The sequence below is a fragment of the Falco punctatus genome (genome assembly GCF_963210335.1).
Source record: "Falco punctatus genome assembly, chromosome: 4".
NCBI lineage: Eukaryota > Metazoa > Chordata > Aves > Falconiformes > Falconidae > Falco > Falco punctatus.
This window is the reverse complement of record NC_137583.1, coordinates 44,737,754-44,761,208: the sequence shown is the minus strand read 5'-3', so window position 1 is coordinate 44,761,208 and position 23,455 is coordinate 44,737,754. Positions and strand designations below refer to the sequence as shown.

Below are 23,455 nucleotides of genomic sequence, written 5' to 3'. Positions count from 1 at the left end.
AACCCCAGTGCAGGATCCGCATCACCAGCGACACGCCATCAGCCAAACACCTCTCTCTTTGCCCCACGCCAGGTCACCGCCACACGGCTACCCGTGGCTCCCGGTGCCAGGGGGGGGCCCGGCTCAGACTGTGGCTTCGATCTCGGGGGGCTCGTCCTCCTCCAGGAGCCCGTACGCCGCGTGCGTCTGGAAGGGGCGCTGCAGCGGGTGCGCCAGCAGCTTGGCCATGCAGTTGTGCAGCTCCACGGCCGGCCCCGCCAGCGACACCTCGTACTTGTAGTTGGTGCCTTTGGTGTCCAGGCTGCTGAAGAAGCTGTACATCTCCTGGGGGGGGGACACACAATGGGGGCAGGGGGTGACACAGCTCCCCCAACCACCACCGCGGTGATGGGGACCCCCCCGTCCCGCCTTTACCTTCCAGCTCGTCTCGTCGTCCTTCTCCTCCATCCCATTGTGGATGTACACCACGTCGAAGAAGAAGTAGGGACACTGCAGCATCTTCTGCAGGATGAGAAGTCGGGAATGGTGCTGGGAGGCTCCTCCACGCACCGGGATGGACCCGGAGCCATCGAGCTCACCAGGAAGGGGGACAGAGCCGGGGGGGGGGGGGGGGGGGGGGGGGTGTCACCCACCTTCATCTGCTCCGACATGGAGAACTGGGGCTGGCAGCCGGGGCGGCCAAACACCAGGATGGTCCGCACCACATAAGGCGGTGGGATGGTCTGGATGTTCTCTGTCACCGGCAGCTCAATCTTCTGCTGGCTGTACCAGGAGGATAGGGGCTCAGGGACCCCCACCCAGCAGCTCATGGAACGACCACCCACCGCCCCCCCATTAAAACTTAATGACAACCCAACAGCTCTGCACCAGGACTGGGGACGCAGCGCCCACCCCAGGAGCTGTTCGGTGAAAGGCTCACGGCGGTTTTATGCCAAAGCCAAAAACCCATAGCCAGGTGGCTGCCCCGCTCCCCCCGCCCCCCCGGCCATACTCACATCAGGTTGAAGAGCCCTTCCAGATCTGCAGCCCCAGGTAAGGACCGATCCCACCACACAGACCCCTGCCCATCCCCAGGGACGGGACGTGCCCAGAGCCAGTGGCCACGCTGGCACCAGGGCACCCAGTGGGCTCCTGCGGGGGGAGGTGAGCGCACCGGGCATGGGGGATGGACCAGGGTGGGGAGAAAACACCGGAAAGCGGGTGTTTGGGGAGGCTGGGGGGTCTGGCGTTAAACCCTGCCTGGGGGGATTCAGGGGTCTGGTTTGACCCCCCAGCCTCTAGACACCGACGCTGCTCCGTGCTGCAGCTGTTGCCTGTGCCGGGGATGCCAGCGAGGCCATGGGGATGCTGCTGGCTGCGGGCAACAGGCCTGGAGGGTCCCTGATGATGCTCAAGGGACACTGCGTGTACCCCAAGGACCCCGTGTGCACCCCAGGGACCCTCAGGGGGTGCCGGCTCCCCGTCCCACCCCACAGGCGGTGGGATACTGAATGACTTGCAGATGACGGTCTCCAGGTCGTAGAGGCAGCTGCAGACCTCGCGGGGGTCCGAGGTGAACCCTGAGAGCTGAGAGGAGCGGGAGTGAGGGGGGTGGGGGGCGCAGACCCGCCCCCATCCCCATGGCCCCACTCACCCACGTGGCGTCGTTGTTGACCACCACCAGTGCGAACTCGTGGCACTTGTCGATCTTGTGCTTCGTCCTGACAAACATCTCGATCATCTTCTGGGAGATGTTCAGCGCGTTGGTCTTGGACCTGCGGCAGCGGCCGGAACTCAGCGGGGACCACCGCCCCCCCAGGCCCCGTGCTGGCGGGGGAGCACAGTTGGGGTCCCCCAGCCAGGGGCACCCCCCGGCACCCACCCGTTGAAGGACTCCAGCTTAGGCAGCGCCATCTCCTCCGCCAGGTCCAGGCAGATGATCTGCGGGAAGGGAACGGCGGCTGAGCCCCTGCAGCCCCCCACCGCCCCCGCAGCCCCCCCGCCACCCTCCCCATGGACACCCACCACCTTCTCGGGGCAGTTCACCCGCGGGGTCTTGACCTGGACCTCGGCGGGGGGCGCGGGGCCAGGCCAGGCGGTGCTGTCGGGCGCAGCCGTGCCCTGGGGGCTGTCATCGGTGCTGGCCGCCTCGCCCTCCCCCTCGCTGCGGTTGCCCACGCTGGCCTGGGCGCTCAGCGCCCGGTCCTCAGCACCCTCGGGGTTGGAGCGGGTCCTGGGCCGCGGCTCTGGCACCTTCTCCTCCTCCTCCTCGGCGGCGCTGCCCGGCTCCGAGGTGTCCATCAGGCAGCTGCGCTCCATGGCCGCTGGGACCGGCGCCGGGGGGCTGCGGGGTGGCAGCGCTGCGGGGGCCCTGAGCCCTGGACCCTGGCCCACACCCCCTGTGCGCCCCCTGCCCCACTCACCCCCTGCCCCACGCACCCCCTTTGTGCCCCCTGCCCCACGCCCCTCTGTGCACCCCCTGCCCCACGCACCCCCTGCCCCACTCACCCCCTTTGCGCCCCCTGCCCCACACCCCCCTGTGCACCCCCTCCCCCACGCACCCCCATCCTATGCACCCCCCAGCGCACTGCCTCACGTGCCCCCGGCCCCCCCGTGCACCCCACGCACCCCCCACCCCACACACACCCCCGTGCACCGCCCACCCCACGCTCCCCGGTCGTCCCCTGCCCACGCCCCCCCCGTGCGCCCCCTGCACCCCTCGCCCCACCTTCCCGGGCGCCCCCCGCCCCACAGTCCCCGTGCCCCCTCTGCACCCCATGCCCCCCCCGGGCGCCCCCCGCCCACGTACCCCGCGCCCCTCCCCGGGCGCGCGCTCACCCGCTCTCGGCCGCACGAGCCCCGTCCGGGACCGGCCGGAAGCGGCGCCGCGCGGGGGCTGCTGGGACTTGTAGTTCCCCGGGGTCCCCCGGGCGCGTGGGGACGGGGAGGGGGGCACCCGGCACCCTGACTGCCCGTGCACGGCACCCCAACCACCCTGCCCCGCCCCCTGATCCCCGTCTGCACCCCCTGCACCCCAAATGTCCACGCACACCCCCGCACCCATGCACAGCCCCCCACCCCAAATATCCACGCACACCCCCGCACCCATGCACAGCCCCCCACCCCAAATATCCACGCACACCCCCGCACCCATGCACAGCCCCCCACCCCAAATGTCCACGCACACCCCCGCACCCATGCACACCCCTGCACCCCAAATATCCATGCACACCCCCGCACCCATGCACAGCCCCCCACCCCAAATGTCCACGCACACCCCCGCACCCATGCACAGCCCCCCACCCCAAATATCCACACACACACCCCTATGCACCCCTGCACCCTGAGCACCACCCCCTGCACCCCAAATACACACAGACCCCTGCACCTATGAACTGCCCCCTGCACCCCAAACACCCTTGCACACCCTGCTGCACCCGCGCACACCCCCCTGCACCCCAGCTACCCACGCTCTGTCCCAGCGCTCTGAACACCCAGGCAGGACTTCCAGCACCCCCACGCTGCCCCTCCTGCACCCTGCAGCACCCCTCTGCACCCCAAAAAACACCCTCCCGCACCTAAACACCCATGCACTGCCCACAGCACCACGGGGCTGGCTCCCCCCCGACCCTGCACCCCCCAGCACCCCATGCAATGCTTCTTAGCACCCAAAATGCTCATGAGTCCCCCAAATGTTCTGCCCCCCCACCCCCAACCTCCAAGAGATGCTCAAGGGTGCAAAGCTGGGTGCATCCTCCCACCTGGGTGCGAGGGAGCCCAGGCACATGGCGAGGGTCCAGTGTCGGGCTGAGGTGCCGTGGGGCAGAGCAGGGAGGGAGGGTTTTGGGGGGCAGAGCCCCCCGAGGTGGCTCTGTCCCCCCCGGCACGGGGCAGCGCAATGGTTAAGTGCAAGAGGCCGCACCGGGGCTGCCGAGGAAGAGGAAATCTCGGCAGGAACCAGGCCCAAGGCCAGGCAGGGGCCAGTGACGCAGCCACAACATGGGGACACCCGGTGTGGGAGTGGGGTGAGCCCCCCGGTGCGGGCAACAGCCGCCACAGGACGGGATGGAGAAGGCAAGTGGGGTGTCCCATGGGATGGGTGCTGCCAGGCGTTGGTCCCACATGGGGGGTCTCCTCACGCCCCACCACGGGCATCCCCTGACTATGGGCATCCCTGGCGCGGTAGGGCACGGTGAGGTGTGGTGGGGCGCGGTGGGGCTCAGTGGGGCAGCGGTGCCGGGTCCTGCCCAGCCCAGGCACCGGGCGCTGGGGTGAGGCGCTGTGGCCAGTGGGCTGGTGGCCAAAAACCCGTCCCCATCCCGGCAAATCCCACCGGGTGTCAGCCCCTATGTCCCCGGGTGCCGGCCAGGGCTGGGATGGGCAGACACAGTGTCCGCAGCCCCCACCGGCTGAGGAGGAGGAGGAGAAAGTCGAGGATGAAGATGAGGATGATGAGGATGAAGATGACGATGAGGACATGGCAGGGGACACTGAGGGCATCCTGCATTATGAGGAGCGCATCGCCAGGCTGCTGGCCACGGTGGCCCGGCTGCACCAGCGGGCTGAGCAGCTGCAGCGCCGCACGGGCAGGTACAGGGACACGGCAGCTGTGGGGCACCGGGGGGTGTCACTGCCTGGCCCCCGCCATCTCTGGCCTTCACCGCCCCGCAGGGAGGATGAGGAAGGCTGGGAGGGCACTGCCAGCCTCCCCGCTGCCAGCCCACAGCCCCAGGGCCTCAATGGCACACTCGGCGCTGCCACCGGTCTGGAAGGTGGGTGTACCGTGCTATGCCACACCATGCTGTGCCGTGCCATGCCATGCCATGCCATGCCATTCTGCATGCCGTGCCATGCCACGCCTGTGCCATGCCATGCCCATGCCATGCTGCATGCCATACCATGTGATGCTGTGCCATGCCATGCTGTGCCACTGACCTGACCCCGGCTGTGCTCCCCCTCCCCAGCCCACGGCCCCGACCTCTTCGCAGACCTGCAGCACACTGTCAGCTCGCTGGAGCGCACCGTCTTCTCCCGGCACCGGCGGGCACCAGCGCAGCCTGTACTGGGTGAGGAGTGGGCGCGAGTGGCCAAGGTGAGCCCCACCGGTATGGTCAGCCCAGACGCCAAGGGGATGGGCACCAGCTGACCAGCCCTGTGTCCCCAGAGCCTGGAGGAGCTGGACCAGCCACCAGGCTGGGCCGGGAGGGTGACACGCCAATGCCCAGCGGCGGGAGCGGGTGAGGGGCTGCTGGTAGAGGAGATGGCAGTGGCAGCAGCGAGGAACACGGCGCTGCAGGCAGCCCTGGGGCGCCGGGATGAGGAGCTGAGCCAGGCCATGGCATCACTGCGGGTGCTGCGGGGGGAGCGCGACCGGCTGCAGGGGAAGGTGGGTGCTGGGGGCATGGTGGGGGGGGGGGCACTGCCCTTGGTCACCCCTGGGGTGCCACTGGAGCAGCCCCCAGCGCTCACCCTTGTGCTTGGCGCAGGTCCGGGACCTGCGGGATGCTCTGTCCAGGTTGGAGGAGCCGGGGGGCTCTGGCAGTGACACCCCCAGGCTCAGCAGCCCCCCAGGGCAGGGGGACCCCCAGCTGCCCCAGGTGAGTGCAGCTCCAGGGTGGGCTTCAGCCGCAGCACAGGGGGAGCTTGGTGGGTGGCATCCTGCCCTGGCACAGGGCTCTGCCTGCCCCAGTGCTGGGCTCTGCCTGTCCCCTCTGCAGGACTTGTCCCAGTGCAGCAATGGCGCTCAGCCCCACGGCGCCCAGCCCCACAGCCCCCTCTCCCCCCAGCCCTCGGAGGGTGCCAGCCGGGAGCAGGAGGAGCAGGTGCAGCAGCTACAGGGGTGAGTCCCCCCGGGCCCCAGGGGCTGCTGAGCCCTCACCGGTGGGGAAACTGAGGCACAGCCCTGGGCCCCGGCTGCACAGTTAACGGCGGGCACCGGCGTTGGCCAGGTGCCTGGGGAGGCTGCAGGAGGTGAACCGGCAGCTGGCGGCCGCGTTGCAAGACTGCAAGAGCGATGCTGAGCGGCTCAGCATGGTGCTGGGCCAGCACGAGTCCCGCAGCACAGCCCTGCGCCTGGCCCTGCGCTGCAGGTGGGCACGGGGACAGGGACAGGGAGGGGGGGGACAGCCTGCAGTGCCATGCTGAGCCCCTCTCCCTGCAGCGAGCGCTGTGGGGGGGCCTATGCTGCCCTCCTTGACCTGATGCGGGCAAAGCTGGGCCGGGAGGAGGATGGTGCCCATGGTGGTGAGTGCCAGCCCGGGGGGCTGTGGGGGCAGGGGGGAGGCTGGGGAGTTTATGGGGAGGATGCTGGGGTGTGTGCAAGAGGTGCTGGGGGATATCAGGGGATGCAGAGGGGATGTAGGAGGGGTGCACGAGGGATACTGGTGGGGTATCATGTTGGGGGGATGCAGGGAGGATGAGGGGAGATACTGAGGGGATGCAAGGAAGGTGCTGGGGGGTGCTGGCAGATGCAAAGTGGGTATCAGGGGGTGTAGGAAGGATGCTGGGGCACCCCAGTCCCCAGCACAGACCCTGTGGGCACGCACTGGTGAGGGGCACCTGCCTGAACGCTGCCTGCCCTGTGCCTAGGAGCCGTGGGGGAGCAGAGCTCCGGGCGTGGATGGGGGTCCAGCCCCATGCCGACAGAGAGGCCACAGTCCCCAGGCCGTGGGGAGCCAGAGAACCAGGAGGAGAGCAGGGACAGCGGCTTCCCCGGGCTGCAGAGGTACCGGGAGGCACAATACCGGGCCAGGGCTGAGTTGTCCCCGGGGGTGGCATTGCCCCCACCCCAGCCACCTGCCCTTCCCCACAGCATCCCAGCACCCCACGGGATGGAGGAGGGGGCCCTGCGGGAGCACATCCGCCGGCTGCGCACGGAGCAGGCGGCCGTGGAGGCATCCCTGCACAACACCCCGGCACCCACCAGCACCCACCGCAGTGAAGACGCCCGAGCCCGGGCTGAGCAGGCGCTGCAGGATGCCAGGGATCTCCTGCCCGGCTGGAGGCGGCTGGAGAAAGCGGAGCTGCTGCGGGACTTGGCAATGCTCAAGGTGGGATGTGGGGAGCTGGGGGAAACTGGGTGACTGGGTTCTTCCCCAGCTCCCCGCCGGGTCCAGGCTTTGAGCAGAGCAGCTGGGAGAAGGGTGGGGGCTGATGCATGGCAGGACGGAGTGGAGCTAGGGAATGGGGCTGTGCCTCAGTTTCCCCTGCCCTGCTGGTGATGCCACTGCCCTGCCAGGAGGCCATGGCTGACCTGAAGACACAGCTGCAGCTGGTGGAGAGGGAGAAGCGGGGCCTGGAGGTGGTGGCGACTGGGCAGGGGCCACGGGAGGCTGCACTGCGCCTGGTGCTCCAGCACCTGGAATGGGAGCGGGATGGGGCCTCCGGTCACCCCCCCAGCCCCCCCAGCAGCTCCAGCAGCAGCGAGGAGGTAAGGATTGCTCCCACCTCCCCATGGGGACCCTCCCCAGGGTCAGGCATCTCCCCAGGGATGGGACCCACACCCAACCTTTGCAGGATGCCCAAACCAACCGGGTGGGAGCCGCGGCTCCCCAGCACCCTCTGGACCAGGAGAAGATGGGGGAAGAGTTGCTCCGCACCCTGGCTCGGTAAGAGACCTCCCCAGCGTGCCATGGCATCACGCCGGGTAGCCATGCGGCTGCGGGGCAGCGTGCCGGGCTGGCTGCCATGCGGGTGTCCCCAGGGCGCAAGAGCTGCGTGCCCGGGCGCAGGCCCTGGTGCTGTCCCTGGAGCAGAGCAGCGCCGTCAGCCGTGCGCAGCAGGCACAGTGCGTCACTGTCACCGCAGACTTCTTCCATGCTCACAGGTGGGCAGGAGGCACCCACTTCTCTGCTGGGCAGGTGTTGGGTGCAACGTCTCCCCGCACGCCCCGAAAACGCAGTCCTTCATGCATGCCCCAGCTGCACACCCACCCCTGCTTGCCCCAGATGCACCATCCCTTCCGGCGCACCCCAAAAGCACGATCCCTTCTTGCACCCCCCCAATGTGTGGTACCTACCTCCATGCTCCAAAACCGGTCCCTTCTCCCTGCACACCCAAAAACACAGTCCCTCCCTGCACACCCCAAAAATGCTGTCCCATCTTGCACATCCCTGATGTGCTGTCCCATCTTGCATGCCCCAAAAGTGCCACTCCTTCTTGCACACCCCAGAAACGTGACCCCATCTTGCACACCCTGCTGTACTGTCCCCTCCTGCACACCCCAAGCCCCCACTCCCCCTGCCCGCACAGTCCCTGGGTGCCCTGGGTGTCCTGGGTGCCCTGCGTGCCCCAAGTGCCCTGGGTGCCCCAGGTGCCCTGGGTCCGCTGGGTGCCCCAGGTGCCCTGGGTGCCCTGGGCTGTGCCAGGGTGCTGAGCGTGGTCCCCACAGCGCGCTGGCCCTAGCGTACCGTGGTGCCCGGCGGAAGCAGGCGGCCCAGCTGCGGCGCCTGGAGGTGCAGGCAGGTGCCCTGCGCAGGCAGCACGCCCGGCGGGCACAGGCGCTGGCCCGCAGGCTGCAGACCCTGCAGCAGGGGAAGGCCAGCAGTGAGACATGCATCTGAGGACCCCCCATTACCCTCAAGACCCCCCCGTGCTGGAAAGCGCTTGCTGTATCCTCAGGGAGAATAAACCAGTGATGCTCACGGCGCAGCCAGATGCACTGGGGTTCAGGTTTGGGGGGCTGTGGGCCCGGGGCGGGGGGCTCAAGCAGACAGACCCCCCGGCTTGGCTCATCCCATCGGAGCCAGGAACAAAGGCCGTCCCTTCCCCGCCACCCCCACTATCTCCCAGTGCAGATGAAGCCATTTCGTTATCCCTGACGTGGGATCAAAGGTGATGGTGGTGGCCGTGGCGGAGGGGCCCATGCATATTCAGGAGGGAAGAGAAGCAGTGACCCCCGCCGGGGACATCCGCGCCGCGCGGGGGGGGGGGGGGGGGGGGGGGGGGGGCAGCAGCAGGGCTGTGCCGGGGGGCTGCCACCAGGAGCAGGGGGCTAAATCCAGCAGTCTGAACCCCAGCATGATGGGACGTTTGGGTGGTGGGAGCTGGGCTGAGTGTGGGTCTCCGGTGGGAGGCTGCATAGGGCTGTGTGGCAGCCCAGGGCTCAGCCAGCTGCAGTGTGGGAGGGAAACTGAGGCACGGAGCTATATATAGGCTAAAATGAGGCCCGCATCTCCCTGGAGAGATCCTGCAGCAGAGTTCAAGGCTCAGTAGATCAATATTCAGAGCTGTGGTGATGGAGAGGGCAGAGAGAGGGCTGCAGAGCTGCAGGGCAGGGATGCAGGGGTGCAGGGGTGTAGAGCAGGGATGCAATGATGTGGGGATGCAGGGATGAAACGATGCAGGGATGCAATGATGTGGGGATGCAGCGCAGGGATGCAGGGATGCAGCTCACCCCCTCCAGCTGCCCTTGCCCTCTTTCCCCGCCACCTCCCCGCCAGTCAGGAGCCCACTGAAAGGGGGGCAGCTCCATGTCCCCAGAGGCAGCAGGACTGGATCAAAGGACAACTTCCCAGGACCCTGGGGAGCCGCCCCAGCACCGAACAGGCGCAGCAGTGCCGTGGAGCAGCAGTTGCTGCTGCATGCCCAGCACGGAGGGGCAGGTTCCTGCACCCAGATACTGGAGCTGGGGAGGGGGGAGGCTGCTGGTGCTGCCTGCTCCCAAGCCCTGGCCCTCCTTGCAGCCGCTCTGCCCGGCTCCGCTGCGGGCCGTGGCTCGGACCGTGGCTCAGCTCGGTCCAGCCTGGCTCGGGAAGGGGGGGTGGCAGGGGCTGCGGGGGCTGCGGGGGCCGGTGGCAGTGGTGTGGAGAGGCTGACCCGCAGGTTGAAGGTCAGGGCTCTGAGCTCAGACCCCTTTTCAGATTCAAATGGGCTCCTGGGGGCTTTGTGCAGGGTCAGGCTCCACCGAGAGCCGCATGAAAGGGCCAGGGCAGCCGGGGCCGCATGAAAGGGCCAGGGCAGCCGGGGCGGCTTCGACCCTGGGTGCCGGCAGGAGGGGGAGGGCAGGCGGGACCTGCTGCCACCCCCACCCCGGCTGGAGGGGTCCCCCCCGCTGAGTCTTGCTGACCTCAGGGCCAGAGCAGGTCCCCCCTAGGGGCACCGGCAGGAGTAGGGTGCCCCAGGCTGCAGCACCCCCACTGTCCCCAGTGGCTCAGGTGGCCTTGGCTCCCCGTTCGCAACACTGTGCCGGGCCCAGTCGCGCGCCCTGCCATGGCACAACCTGAGACTCTGCCAAGGGCAGGGAGTGCTGTGAGCTCCCCAGCACCGTGCTGCCCACCAGGCTGCTGGCATCGCATGACACAACATGGCACAACACAGCATGGCACAGTGTAGCTCAGCACAGCACAGAGCAGCATGGCATGGCATGGCATTGCATGGCATGGTGTGGCACAGCATGGCATGGTGCAGCACAGCACAGCATGGCACAATGCAGTACTGCACAGCATGGCATGGTGCGGTGCAGCATGGCACAGCGTGGCACGGTGCAGTGGCTCAGCGTGGCACAGTGCACCGCAGCACAGTGTGGCACAGCGTAGCATGGCACAGCCTGGCATGGTGCAGCATGGCATGGTGCAGTGCAGTATGGCACAGTGTGGCACGGTGCAGCACGGCACAGCATGGCATGGTGCAGTGGCTCAGCATGGCACAGTGCAGCGCAGCACAGTGTGGCACAACGTAGCATGGCACAGCCTGGCATGGTGCAGCATGGCACGGTACAGTGCAGTATGGCACAGCGTGGCATGGTGCAGCACGGCAAAGCATGGCATGGTGCAGTGGCTCAGCATGGCACAGTGCAGCACAGTGTAACATGGCACAGCCTGCCATGGTGCAGCACGGCACGGCGCAGTGTGGTGGCTATGGGCAGTGGAACCCCCCTGCTTTGCCCACTGCTCACCACATGCACCCAGAAACCTGCAGCTCTCCAGGGAGGGCTCCACATGCCAGTTCATGATGGCCTGATCCCTGCCTCAGTTTCCCCTCTGTGGAGCAGTGCGAGCTGCTGGGAAGCCAAAAGGCTGCAGCAACACCCCCCCCCAGCACCCTTGGGTGACAGGGCCTGGTGTAGGACTGCACCCTGTTCCCTGGCAGAGTGGATCCCGGGCGGCTGCGCAACAGTGTCCCGGCGGGGGCCAGCCTGTGCCGGGGGGGACATGGGAGTGAAGGCAGCGGGTGAAGCTGGGAGCCATGGGAGCAGGGAGGGTGTGTGATTCATGTCCCCCCTCTGGTGAGGGAGCGTCCAGCCATGTCTGGGTGGGGGCCAGGGGCGTGGGATCTGATATCCCGGGAATGCAGGGCAGGGAGCGGCAATCTCCAGCAGAGAGGGGGGCCGGGGGCAAGGGGGGCCAGGGGCAGCGGGGTCAGGGCTCCCTCAGCCTCTCTGTGGGGCTGGGGGCAAAACCGTGGCATTGGGGGGCTAAACCTCCTCTGCATGGGATGGGGGGCAAAACCCCTTCTCCATGGGATGGCCGTCGGGGGCACATGGGGGAGAGAGAGCCCGTGTGCCTGCGGTGACCCCCACCGCTGTTTGCACACGTGTGTGCACTCCCACGCACGGGGCTGTGTGCCCCGTGCACACGCGTGGAGGCGTGTTTGCTGCAGCGGCACGTGATGGGTGCAGCTGTGGGGCGCAGGGCCGTGCCATGGGGCAGCTGTGGGGTGCAGGGGCTGGGGACAGCCCTGCCCAGGGAGCCGCAGAGCCATGGCATGGCCGGCCCCGGCCTCCCTTTGTCCTTCGCCTGCGGCGGTGCGGCTGCGGTTTGGCCCTGCAAGGTCATGCGCAACCGTGGCCGCTGCGGGAGGGTCGGGACCCCCCTGGCCACGAGGGCCCCTTGGCCCCCCCGCTGGCTCTGGCGCAGCTCAGCCTGCCCTCGCCGCCCACAGCAGGCACACACATGCCCGCCCGCCTGCCGGCAGGATCTACCCTCAGGAATGCGGCGCTGAGGAGCCCAGCCGAGGCTCAGCACCCTCAGCCTCATGGAAAACTGAGGCTGGGGGCTCTGCAAGCTGCTCCTGGGCAGAGCAAGGCCAGATCCTGCCCCATGGCTGAAGATCAGGGGATTGACCTAAAGCCCCCTGTTCTGCTGATACAGGGCCACGCACAACCCCACATTGGGGTGGGGGTCCCCATGGGGGTGTGCTGGGAGGACAGGCAGCGTGGTATCCACCTAAACCCCTGGAAAGCACCGCTGCCGGCAGCTCCCATGTGGGTTTGGGAGAGGGCACGGCTGTCCTGCAGCCCAGCCCATGGTACTGCTAACCAGGATGCTGGGAATTGGGTCAGGGCTGGTGGCACCGGCAGCTGGCTCTCTGGTGCTGCTGGCACCCAGCTCTCCATCACTACTGGCGCCCAGCTCTCCATTGGTGATGGCACCCAGCTCTCCGGCGGTGCCAGCACGCAGCTCTCCATCGGCATCGCCACAACCCCAGGACTGCTCCTGCAAATTTTGGCAAGGGTTACTCAGTTGTCCTCCAGCCCAAAGGCTGTAGGGGAACGGGGGGACACGGCTGCCACCCATCCCCACATTGGAGCTGGGTCTGACACTGAGCCTGGAAACCTCCCCAAGCCCCAGTGGGCGCCTCTGCTATGGCAGACCCTTCCTGGGGGCGTCGGGGCGGCACGAAACGCGCCGGCAGCTCCAGGCTCCCAGGGGCCCTTTTGTGTGGTGGAGTCAGCGGAGCAGCGCGAGGAAGGAGGAATTCCTCCGGAGATCAAACGCCTTCGCCAACTGGACACCAACGTCAAAACAAACCCGGCTCCCACCGCGGGGCCGGGAGCCGAGCGGGGGAGAAGATCCAATTTCCTCCTTTGTTCCTGGATTATTATTTTTTGCAGGGGGCGAGGAGGCGGGGGAGAGGCAGGGAAAGGGCCATAAATCACGGCCTGACAGAAGAGAAAGGAGAAGCAGGGCCGGCTGCAGGTGGGGGTGACCCCCCCTGCCCGGACTGGGACCCCCCCAGGCCTGGCCCCTTCCCAGCTGGCTCTGCTGGGCATTGCTCCCTGACCACAGCATCACCCTGGCTGGGCATCGCAGCATGGCAGCATTAGCAGGTACCTGGTGAGCAGAGATCCCTCCAGACAGGAGGAAATGGAGGTTTTATTTATGGCCAGAGCTGTAATCCATCCCTTCTGCTGCGCCCCGACTCCAGGCTCGGTGCTTTGCTGGGGCTTTTTATATCCAGCCCACTTTGCTTCAGCTTTCCCTTAACCCTGATGGAGACACCAGCCCCCCTCTGTGGGTTGGGAATGCCAAGGATGGCGGTGTGAGGCGCCACGAAGGTCCTGGCGGCGCTCAGTCCGAGCCCATCCCTGCAGTGTGGGCATTGCTGGCCGCTTCGCTCGGCATCAGCATCCTCACCCGGCCCAAGCGGGATCGTGGCGTGGGGTCCCCCATGGGGACAGGGCATGCCATGGGGGGCAGGGGTGTGTGGGGGGCACCCAGGCCACCCATGCCCCAGCTCCGTGTCCTGCCTGCCAGACTTTGCCCCTGAAGTCAAGGTGAAAGGCATGATGCCGGGAGATGCCGGGGCCGCTGTGGCATGGCCAGGAGGAGAGTTTGCCCCCTGGGTGAAAGGCGAAGGCAGGGCGATATCGCAGGGCTTCTCCTGGGTCAAGCACCTTTCCACACAGCTCATTTCTTCATTAATGATTAACGGGGTGGCAGCAGGTGGGTGCCGTGCACCCACAGCCCACCCCTTCTTGCCAGGCCTGGCCAAGCTCTTACGGGTCCGACTTGATTAACCACATTACAAATGAATTCTACAGGGATGCAGGCGGCCGGTCCCCAGCTACATCCAGCCCTTGGCCCCAGCCCAGGGTACGCACAGGGTGGTGGTACCCGAAGGATGCCGGGTGCCACGGGAGCACCTCCCAGCACAGCCACGGCCCTCGTGCCACGCACGAGACAAGGCTCCCCAGCCTCGTGCCACTCGCAGTAATTAAAGATCCCGCTGGGACTGTCGGCAAGAGGAGGGGATTGCCAACTCCAGCGGCTTGGCCATGGGCCAGGCATGGGGGAATCGCTTCCCATCCTCCCGCTGCAGCCCCGAATGGCATCGCCAAACACTGCAGCCACCGAGCTGGTGGCAGCAAGGCAGGGGCTTGGTCCCTGTCCCCAAGGGCAGCGTTCGGTGGTCCATTGGCCCGGGGACTTCCCCGTTGCCGCACCCTGTGGCTTAGAGGTCACTTGCTGGGGACACACACACAAGGACCTCAGTTGTGACCACAGCCGTAAACGCAGCCTGTGGCACGCCATGGCCCTGCACCCGGGGTCCCCGTGCAGCCCCCCCGGGTGCTCCCCGGGCCAGCCAAGGGCTCCGGTCTCCAAAGCAGCGGGTGGGCTGGGGGCGGGGGGCACATCCAGCCACCTCCCGTGGACAAACCGCCCGCGGCACCGCATCGCCCTCCCCGCCCGCGGCCGAGCCCGGCTCTGCCACAGCCGGTGCCGGGTGCCCCCGGCCGCCGCCGCTGCGGACAGCCCCGGTGCGGCGCAGCAGAGCCACCCCCCGCTCCCCCCGCTGCCCGGCGCGGCGGGGGCGGCCCGGTGCGGCGGGGCCGGGGCCGGGGCAGGACCCGGCGGGCGGCGAGCGGAAGGGGAGGAGGACGGGGAGGAGCATCCAGGGCGGCCACCGCGGCAGCGGCTGAACTTTGCTCTTTCGCGGGAGGCGGGGAGAGCCCCGGGGCTCGGCGGAGCGGGTCCCGCCGGACCCGGACCGGCACCGGGCTGCATGCAGCGGCGGCGGCGGCGGGGCCCGTAGGGGCGAGGGCGGGCCGGGGCAGCGCCGCCGCCTCCTCCTCCTCCTCCTCCTTCCCTGCCGGTGCCGCGGAGCGGAGGAGCCACCGGGGGCGGGCAGCGGCGGCCCCCGCATGCGGCCGAGCCCCGGGGCGGCCGCCGCGCCCGGAGCCGCCGCGCCCCGCGGGGGGATGCGCCGCGCCGCGCCCCGCTCCCGCCGCCGCAAAGTTTCCGCGGAGCCCCCCCGTTAACGGGGGGGGGGGGGAGCCCAGGGAGAGAGAGCGGGGGAGGACGGACAAACCCCCCCCTCAACCCCTAAAAAAACATAAAAATCCCAAACCGGCCTCCACCCCGCAAAAAACTTGCTCAACTCGTTCCGGGAGGCGCCGGGCGCCGCGCACCGGGCCCTGCTCCATGCGGCGGCGGGGCCGGTGCTGAGCCCCGGGGCCGCGGAGCCATGGCCATGGTGGCCGGTGGCTGGGGCGAGCCCAACGGCGGCGGCGGCGGCGGGGAGGAGGCGGTGTCCCCGGCGGGCGGCGGCAGCGACGCGGAGCACGGCGAGGAGGAGCGGGCCGGGGCGCCGGTGGACTGCGTGGTGTGCGGGGACAAGTCCAGCGGGAAGCACTACGGGGTCTTCACCTGCGAGGGCTGCAAGAGCTTCTTCAAGCGCAGCATCCGCAGGAACCTCAGCTACACCTGCAGGTAGGGGCTGGGGGGACGCTGGGAGGAGGGGGGGGGGGCTTGGCCAGAGTCCCCCGAGGGGGCAGAGCCTTGGCGCGGGTGCAGGTCCTCAGGGTGAGCCCCCCGGTGCGGGTCGCCGGGGGATCCCGGTGCAGGTCGTTGGCGTGGCTCTGCAGCGGCCCCCGTGCAGCTCGGCGCTGGCCCTGCTGGGGCTGCAGGCTGGCCCTGCTGCAGCACTGATGGGGCCCCGGTGCAGCACGGGGGTCTCCCAGTACAGCACAGGCATCTCCCAGTATGGCACGGGGGTCTCCCAGTACAGCACAGGCATCTCCCAGTATGGCACGGGGGTCCCTCAGTGAAGCACAGGCATCTCCCAGTACAGCACTGGGGTCCCCTAGCGCAGCATGGGTGTCCCCCAGTGCAGCACAAGCATCTTCCAGCACAGCACAGGGGTCCCCCAGTGTAGCACAGGTATCTCCCAGTGCAGCACAGGCATGTCCCAGTATGGCACTGGGGTCCCCTAGTGCAGCACAGGGGTCCCCCAGTGCAGCACAGGCATCTCCTGGTACAGTACGGGGGTTCCCCAGTGCAGCACAGGCATCTCCCAGCACAGCACTGGGGTCCCCTAGTGTAGCACAGGCATTTCCCAGTATGGCACGGGCGTCCCCCAGTGCAGCACAAGCATCTTCCACTGCAGCACAGGTCCCCCACTACAACACGGGGGTCCCTGCATGCTCTGCACCCCACATAAGCAGCCTCTCTGCCTGCGGCATCCCAAAGCCCCAGAGGGATGGATGCTCTGGCTGCCGCATCCCCTGGGCCGTGGGGCACAGCCGGTGTCCAGGTCCTCGTCATCACCCGGCTCTGCTCCGGCATTAATTGCCGTTCCAGGCTAATGCCTGAAAACGCGCCACGGTTGTGAGTCACTTCGGTCACGGCCGCTCACCCAGGGAAAGCACCAGTGCGGCAGCCAGTATAAATCTAACCAGAGGTGTCAACAGCCCGGCATGCCGCGGGCACCGCTCGGTGGGCTGCCTGGGAGAGGGGCTGCAGCTCCTGCTGGCCCCATGCTCGGGCCGGCAGATCCAGGCCACCAGCGGGACCAGGATATGACCCCCTGCAAAGTTTGGAGCTGCAAATAACTCTGGAGTTTCTCTTGGGCCCAAAATGAGCATCGGGCTGGCTGCCTCATGTGGGGGATCCCTGGGGGGTGTAGGTGTGCGTACAGGGGCTTGCTCGCAGGGCTGGGTGCATGTGCCAGCGCTTCCAGCAGCGTTTGCTAAACCAGTGAGGGTGGCACCTGGCTCCCAGCCGTGGGCACCCCACAGCTGGGCTGTGAGCGGGACACCCCATCTCCGCATCCCGCCTTCTCCCCATCCGACGGGGGCCGGCTGCTTTGAGCATCGTCTGGTGGTGCTGAGGTGCTCGGGAAGGGAAAGGGCAGTGCTGCTTCTGCAGTGGGAACTGTCTCCGAGCTGCCTTGCTCTCGTTTGGGCGGCCTAGATTCGTCCTCCCCCGTGCACAGCATCTCCTCTCTCGGCAGCTCCTGGCACCGGCACTGCCTGCTTCCAGCTGACGTCAGCCCAGCCGCTTGTGGCGGTGAAGCGGGGCCCTGGAGCTGCTGGCGTGGGGCAGGGGTCGGTGACCGGCCCCTCATGTCCTGCAGCATCCTCCCCATCACCTGCCATGGGCGCAGCGCGTGTGGATGCAGCGTGTGCATCACCCCTGACCCTGCCTCAGTTTCCCCATCCCATCAGCAGGATCCTGTCAGCAGACCCAGCCGAGCGGCTGCTTGGGATTAATGATTTGAAGATGGGGAATACATACAGCTTTTGAGAAATTCCAGTTTCCTGGAACAAAGGAAAGGCCAAATCAGGGCTCCCTGGGAGAGGAACCGACTCTGCCCAGGCTGTGAGCACCCAGGATTTCTACCCTGCACTTGTCACCGGTATCTGGGCACCTATTTCAAATGTTTTGGGGTTTTTTTTCCCCTCTTTGTGCTGGGAAGTGATTTGGTGCAATAGAAAAATGTTGGTTTTCCAAGTAGGGAGTAAAGTGTTGGAGGGGCAGGGAACAATGCTCCCCAGCAGCCCTGGCATCTGCTTTGTTCAAGGAGTCAAAAGCAGCATCAAGCCAAGATTGCTCTAATTTGAATATTAAAAGTGAGTTGGATTCAGTTTAGTTCTTGCACTAAATAATTACATGTTCTAATTACATAATTAGCACAGTATACGCCTTTTGTATTCTCACAGTTTCCCAGGTCGTTGCAGCCTATCAGTTGGGAAACTTGCTAGGAGCTGCTGGGAGCTGGGGGGGTTTCCTGGTGCTGGGGGATGGTGCCCAGAGGCCACGGTGAGGGTCAGCCGGGCTCCTGCCGGGAGGTTCGGCTGCGGTGCCAGGAGCTTTGCCCCCACCGAGGCGCAGGCAGCTGATGAAGATGTAATCTGACGTTTTGATTAGCTATCACTTCTCCACTGGAATAACTTTTTATCAGCAACACGTTTTAAAATGTGCTAAGCGCAGTGGTGATGTTCAGGGTGAATTAATTCCGGTTTGAGCACGGTGGGAATCCCTGCCTGTCTCGCCTCTGGAGTCGTGTAGGGATGAGGAGATTCATGTCAGGATTCCCAGGCAGAGCCGAGCTCTGCCCCGGCCCTGCCAGTGCTTTCCTGCCTGCTGCTTTATATGCTTTAATTTACCGCCGTTTAGCCGATAACCCCCCTCCCTCCCCATTTGCCGTGACAGCCTTTGGGTGGGACGTGCAAGCGCTGGTTTCACCCGTGCCTGCTGCATCCCTTGGCTGCGCGAGGACCCCCTGGGAATCAGGGCGGGGGGAGGGGGGGAGGTGCTGGATGCTAATGATGCTGCTTGGGAGCATCCCCCTCAGCCTGTCCCAGCGTGTTGCTCCTAGTGATGCTGCGGGAGCAGAGGTAGGTGGGTGGCTTTGATGGTGGCCGGTGCCCCGCCGCGTGGTGCAGGGCTTCCCAGTGCCCGCAGCTCCTTGCCCAGGGCAGGACGTGCATGCCAGGGGGTGGGCATCACCCTCTTGCAGGCTCCAAGGGCACTCGAGGGGTAAAGCATCCTTTGGGCCGGTGCAGGCCCCACGCTGGGGATGGGGGCATGTGTGCCAGAGCTGCTGGGTTTTGCTTTGCCATGTTTGCAGGGGTCGGTGGAGGCCAGACCGGAGCACGGAGGATGCGGGGCTGTGCCACCACTGTGGGGGATGCCTGGGTGCCCAAGGGGTCACAGCCTCAGCGCTGCAGGGGCAGCCTTGCAGGAAATAGTTGAAATTCCTCGAAATTCCTTGCAAGTTGGGCAGTGAGGCCAGGAGCTGCTCCACCACTTCCCCGCCTTGTGCCAGGACATGGGGCATTGTTCCCTGGCACCCATCCCGCCATATCCCCCAGGATGGGACCACGGGGGCCTTGCCAGGATCGGAAATCGCTGGCAGCACAAACCAGCAGTGCCAGCGGTAGGAAATCGCTGTTTCTATAGCATTCAAGTGCCTGCGTGCCAGGGGCTGGTGTGGCACAGCCACGGCCGGTGAGGAGGGGGCCATGCTCGGAGGTGAAGGGCTTTGCCCGAGGGCGGTGGGGAGATGGGTGGCAGAGCAGCTCGGCAGGGCTCAGGGACCCCCGGCAGCATTGCGTAACTCTGCCCCAGCACCTCATCTGCCCGATCCTGCCTGCAGGTCCAACCGTGATTGCCAGATTGACCAGCACCACCGCAACCAATGCCAGTACTGCCGCCTGAAGAAGTGTTTCCGCGTGGGGATGAGGAAGGAAGGTAATGCCAGCGCCACGGCGACGGTTCCTGAAGGGTCTGGGTGCTGCCAGTGCCTGCTCTGCTCCTGGTGCTGCCGGGTGCTCTCCCATCTCTCCAGGAACGCTGTTAGCAGCAAAATGCCACATTTGCCCCTTTTTTTTTTTTCCTCTTTTTTTTCCTCCTTGAATTGCCCTTGGTGCCGGCAGCACAGGTGGTGTTTGTTTGGAAAAGCCAGAGGTTTTTGCTGATAAGGTGGCACACCTGGAGCCAGGACAGCCCTGGTGCCCCAGGCACGGTGGCGGTGAGCTGGGACCAGCTCCCACAGGGTCACCTGGCTGCTTTCTGCTCACTCCCCCTCGCCCAGGGGCGTAAACCCCAAATGTTTCCCAGACTGCTGCAAATGGCATGAAGGGTTTAACCTGAAATCCCCGATCCCTGTTACGGGATGCTGATGGAGGTGCTGGGGCTGTGCTGGGGCTTGGCGCGGGCTCTGCCGAGGTGCCGAGGCTGCTCGGCGGCAGGTGGCATTAATGTGAGGAGCAAGGAGGGAAGGATACTGGAAGCAGGACAGTAATTCCCTCCTTTCCAGAGGAGTCGAGATGGCATTATTGCCACTTAGCATGATTTAGAGCTCTCATTTAAGTGGCTCATGAACAGCCCATAAATTAATTACTAGGGACTGAGCAAATAGTGGGCGCTAATGGGAGAGGGGGGGAGCTGAAAAATGGCTCTCCCTGAATGCAATTAGGAGGGGGAGTGACCCAGGGTTAACGACGCTTCCAAGATGGACGTTTTATTTGCAAATAAATGATTGCCGCCATGCGATGACCTTGGGTAGCAATTGCCTTGCTCCACTGCAGGCGACACAGGGGGCCGTGATGCCAGCAGGGCACCTGGTCTGGCACAGCACGGTCGTAGCCATGGGTCCTTGCAGAGGAGGAGGCAGCACGGATGCTGTCCCAGCCCAGCTGCTGGTTGGAGGCCATGGCCAAGCTGCAGCGCCGGCAGCCTGGGAGTTGCTGGTGAATCACTGGGATGCTAAATAGATTAGCGCAGCTCGTGCAGGCAGCTCGCCGGCGGGTGCAGCGTGTGGCACGCACCACCTCCCTCTCCCCAAGCGCCTGAAAGCTGCCCATTGTTCCGTGGGGTGGCAGGATCTGGCACTGCTGGGGATGCCGGGATGCAGGGTGGGTGGTGGGAGCATCCCCATCCTGCCTGGGGGTCCCTCTGCCCCCCGGGAGCAGGATGGGGGATGCGGCAGGATACAGAAGCAGGCAGACACCTCCTCTCCTTCCCCCCAGCTGTGCAGCGGGGCCGGATCCCCCCCACCCACTCCAGCACCAGCCCCAACGCCTTGCCCAGTGGGGAATACTTCAATGGGCAGCCGGTGTCGGAGCTCATCTCACAGCTGCTGCGGGCTGAGCCCTACCCTGCCGCCCGCTACGGCTCACAGTACGCGCAGCAGGGCAGCGTCATGGGCATCGACAACATCTGCGAGCTGGCCGCCCGCCTCCTCTTCAGCACAGTGGAATGGGCCCGGAACATCCCCTTCTTCCCCGAGCTGCCTGTCTCCGACCAAGTGGCCCTGCTACGGCTCAGCTGGAGCGAGCTCTTCGTCCTCAATGCAGCGCAGTCAGCGCTGCCGTTGCACATGGCTCCACTGCTGGCGGCTGCCGGCTTCCATGCCTCCCCCATGTCAGCCGACCGTGTTGTCTCCTTCATGGACCAGATCCGCATCTTTCAGGATCAGGTGGAGAAGCTCAACCGGCTCCAGGTAGACTCGGCCGAGTACAGCTGCCTGAAAGCCATCGCGCTCTTCACGCCCGGTAGGTTGGTGCCGCGAGCAGGCTTTGTCCCCATCCCCACCCCACAGAGCAATAAGCGCCCAGGGAGCCTCTGCCTCCCATTTCCCTGGGGGTTTGGGGTCCAGAGAGCATCACGTGGCTCCTGGGGGCAGTGGCAGAGTCCCTGTGCCCTGGCACTTCACCACTGTGGTGTGCAGCATCCCAGCTTGTCCATCTGGGTGCAGGGATGAGCTTCGTGGGGCAATGGGAATGAGACCTACAGGAACGAACCCCCTTGCTTGGGAGGGTCTTGGGGAGCCCCATCCTTCTGTCCATGCTCCTCTCATTCCACAGAGGTGCCCAGTCCTGACTGGCGGGGACGAGCCTGCAGCAGCCCTTTGCATGCAGAGCGGTCCAAGCCGTGCTCTTGCACCATGCGGCTGCATCCCCTAATTTGGCAAGGGCAGGAATGCAACCGTGGCAGGCGGTTGAGGGAGGGGGGGGTCTCGCTGGGGGTACTGGGGGGCTCTGACCACTGACTCCTCTCCATCCCATCCCTCTGACAGATGCCTGTGGCCTCTCGGACCCGGCGCACGTGGAGAGCTTGCAGGAGAAGGCGCAGGTGGCGCTGACCGAGTACGTGCGCTCGCAGTACCCCTCGCAGCCCCAGCGCTTCGGCCGGCTCCTACTGCGGCTGCCGGCTCTCCGCGCCGTGCCGGCCGCCCTCATCTCCCAGCTCTTCTTCATGAGGCTGGTGGGGAAGACACCCATCGAAACACTAATCAGGGACATGCTGCTGTCTGGGAGCACCTTCAACTGGCCCTACGGGACAGGGCAGTAAGGGACGGAGCCTGTCCCCCACCCTGGGGACACCCAGCAGCCAGACCTGGATTCCCTCCAGCACCCTGAGACGGTACCGTCCCCGGGGAGCCCCGAACTGTGCTGGCCCCCACCCTGCAGCTGCCTTGTAGCTCGTCTGTCTGCCACAGTGGCAGGGGCTGCGCCCTCCAGACGCAGTGGGGGCACAGCATTGTCCTCCTGAACCCCAAGGTACTGGCTGTGCCACCGCTGTCACACACCGAACTCTTCTGTACCTCTGTGAAGTGGAGCTCCTCGGACCCCCAGTCCCCCCTGGGAACCTCTGAGCATCCCTGGGGCTGGTCCTTCGCTCTGTCCCTGCGTCGGAGCCGGGCTGGAGCCTGGGGAGGGGGGTGCCGTCCTCTGCTGCCCCCTCTGAATCTGAATTCCAGATGACAGGAGGCTGGGACAGGTGATGGGAGGCATGGGACCAGCCAGGCTGAAGCGTGGTGGAACCCCAGCTGTGCAGAGCCATCTTCTGCAGGGTCCAGTTGTGGGGACCCCTGCCTCTGTCCCCCTCCCTGTCCTGGCAATCATGGCAAAAGGGTCATTGTAAAGCCCCTTTGTCCCTGCACAGGGGCTGCCCCTGCCCACCTGGGCCATATCCAGCCTCAAGGACTGAAGCACCAAGCTTGGAGCAGCCCTTTTTTGGGGACAGATCTTGTCCCCACCTGGTTCCAGCGCCCCCCTGCACTTTCCACTGAAGCATCTCCACTGCTGGGGCACGGGGAGGGGCTGGGGGTGGCTGACAGGGGCCATGCACCATGCAGGATGCAAACCAAGGGGTCTTTTTTGGGTGCTGCACAGCACCCAGCCCTTCTCCCCAGGCTCATTCCTCACTGCCTTGCTTGGTGCTTTGCCCCCTCTCCAGGCCAGATCCAGCACCTACCACCATCCTCATGCTGGTGGGTGGTTGCCAGCATCCCCCTCCCCACGCTCACTATGTTCCTGTGCCTCATTATTTTTTGTAAGCCAGGTTTGGGGGAGAGATGCTGGAGGGGGCTGGGGAACAGAATCAGGCTGGAAAGAGGTGATGCTGGTGTGTGGGGGTCCTTGTCCCCAGGGCTAAGCTGTGCCGGAGGAGGGGGCACACGAGAGGCAGAGCCACCCTGGAGGGACGAGGGATGCCCTGTGGCCTCTGATCCTGTGCCAGCGGTGCTGCCAGCCTGGGATCAGGTGCCCAAGGGTTGTCCCCTGGGCTCTGCTTCTCAGGGGTATCCACCGTGCAAACAGACGGAGGCAGGATTAGCCAGGGATTTGTCATTTAGATTGATTCACTGAAAATATAATCCTTGTTCAATGATACTAAACAAATTAACTGAAGTCAATAAAAGATGTTTCTTACAACGCCAGGGATCTGCTGTGAGCGGGAAAAGGGGCTTATCCTGCGGAGATGCTGAAGCCCAGGGTGATGAAAGGAGATGAAGCAGAGTGGGAGATACAGTCCCCCAAAATTTTACCTTTAGAAGGCATCTAAAATTGGAAAATTTTTGAAAAAATTGGGGATTTGGGGGTGGTGGTTGTATGGGGTGCCACTCCAGGTCTTCAACACAGGGGTCCCATGGGAATAAATCCTGTTGCCCGCAGTCTGCTGGGGAAGAAGTGGATCAGCGGCATGGTGGGACACCAGAGCCAGCACAGAGGTTTGTACTTGGCCTT

At 65.8% G+C, this 23,455-nt stretch overlaps 3 protein-coding genes across 8 annotated transcripts; 2 read left to right on the top strand and 1 right to left on the bottom strand.

Moving 5' to 3' along the window:
- Nucleotides 1-38: 38 nt before the first annotated feature.
- BABAM1 (BRISC and BRCA1 A complex member 1) lies at nt 39-3,912 on the bottom strand. Of its 5 annotated transcripts, none has more exons than XM_080385241.1 (9): nt 3,741-3,912; nt 2,005-2,323; nt 1,862-1,920; nt 1,634-1,754; nt 1,488-1,566; nt 996-1,020; nt 633-762; nt 415-501; nt 39-324 (listed from the first exon to the last, which is right to left on the bottom strand). In XM_080385241.1, exons 1-9 carry the CDS (start codon nt 3,764-3,766, stop codon nt 124-126), a joined length of 1,047 nt encoding a protein of 348 aa, XP_080241367.1. In that variant the 5' UTR covers nt 3,767-3,912; the 3' UTR covers nt 39-123. The 5 variants fall into 5 exon arrangements, with proteins under 5 accessions (XP_080241367.1, XP_080241365.1, XP_080241366.1 ...); XM_080385239.1 differs by having other exon boundaries at nt 2,005-2,339; nt 3,741-3,874; XM_080385240.1 differs by lacking the exon at nt 3,741-3,912 and adding an exon at nt 2,818-3,058 and having other exon boundaries at nt 2,005-2,339.
- A 39-nt stretch (nt 3,913-3,951) lies between these two features.
- On the top strand, nt 3,952-8,622 carry USHBP1 (USH1 protein network component harmonin binding protein 1). 2 transcript variants are annotated; one of them, XM_080385233.1, is made up of 15 exons: nt 3,952-4,053; nt 4,379-4,569; nt 4,651-4,751; nt 4,944-5,071; nt 5,144-5,365; nt 5,466-5,576; nt 5,697-5,818; nt 5,928-6,068; nt 6,140-6,222; nt 6,568-6,703; nt 6,791-7,028; nt 7,217-7,408; nt 7,495-7,586; nt 7,682-7,804; nt 8,369-8,622. In XM_080385233.1, exons 1-15 carry the CDS (start codon nt 4,045-4,047, stop codon nt 8,538-8,540), a joined length of 2,061 nt encoding a protein of 686 aa, XP_080241359.1. In that variant the 5' UTR covers nt 3,952-4,044; the 3' UTR covers nt 8,541-8,622. The 2 variants fall into 2 exon arrangements, with proteins under 2 accessions (XP_080241359.1, XP_080241358.1); XM_080385232.1 differs by having other exon boundaries at nt 3,992-4,569.
- Nucleotides 8,623-14,599: 5,977 nt separating this feature from the next.
- On the top strand, nt 14,600-23,143 carry NR2F6 (nuclear receptor subfamily 2 group F member 6). The gene is made up of 4 exons (XM_080385246.1): nt 14,600-15,410; nt 19,081-19,175; nt 20,456-20,980; nt 21,505-23,143. Exons 1-4 carry the CDS (start codon nt 15,166-15,168, stop codon nt 21,777-21,779), a joined length of 1,140 nt encoding a protein of 379 aa, XP_080241372.1. The 5' UTR covers nt 14,600-15,165; the 3' UTR covers nt 21,780-23,143.
- The last annotated feature ends 312 nt before the right edge of the window (nt 23,144-23,455 follow it).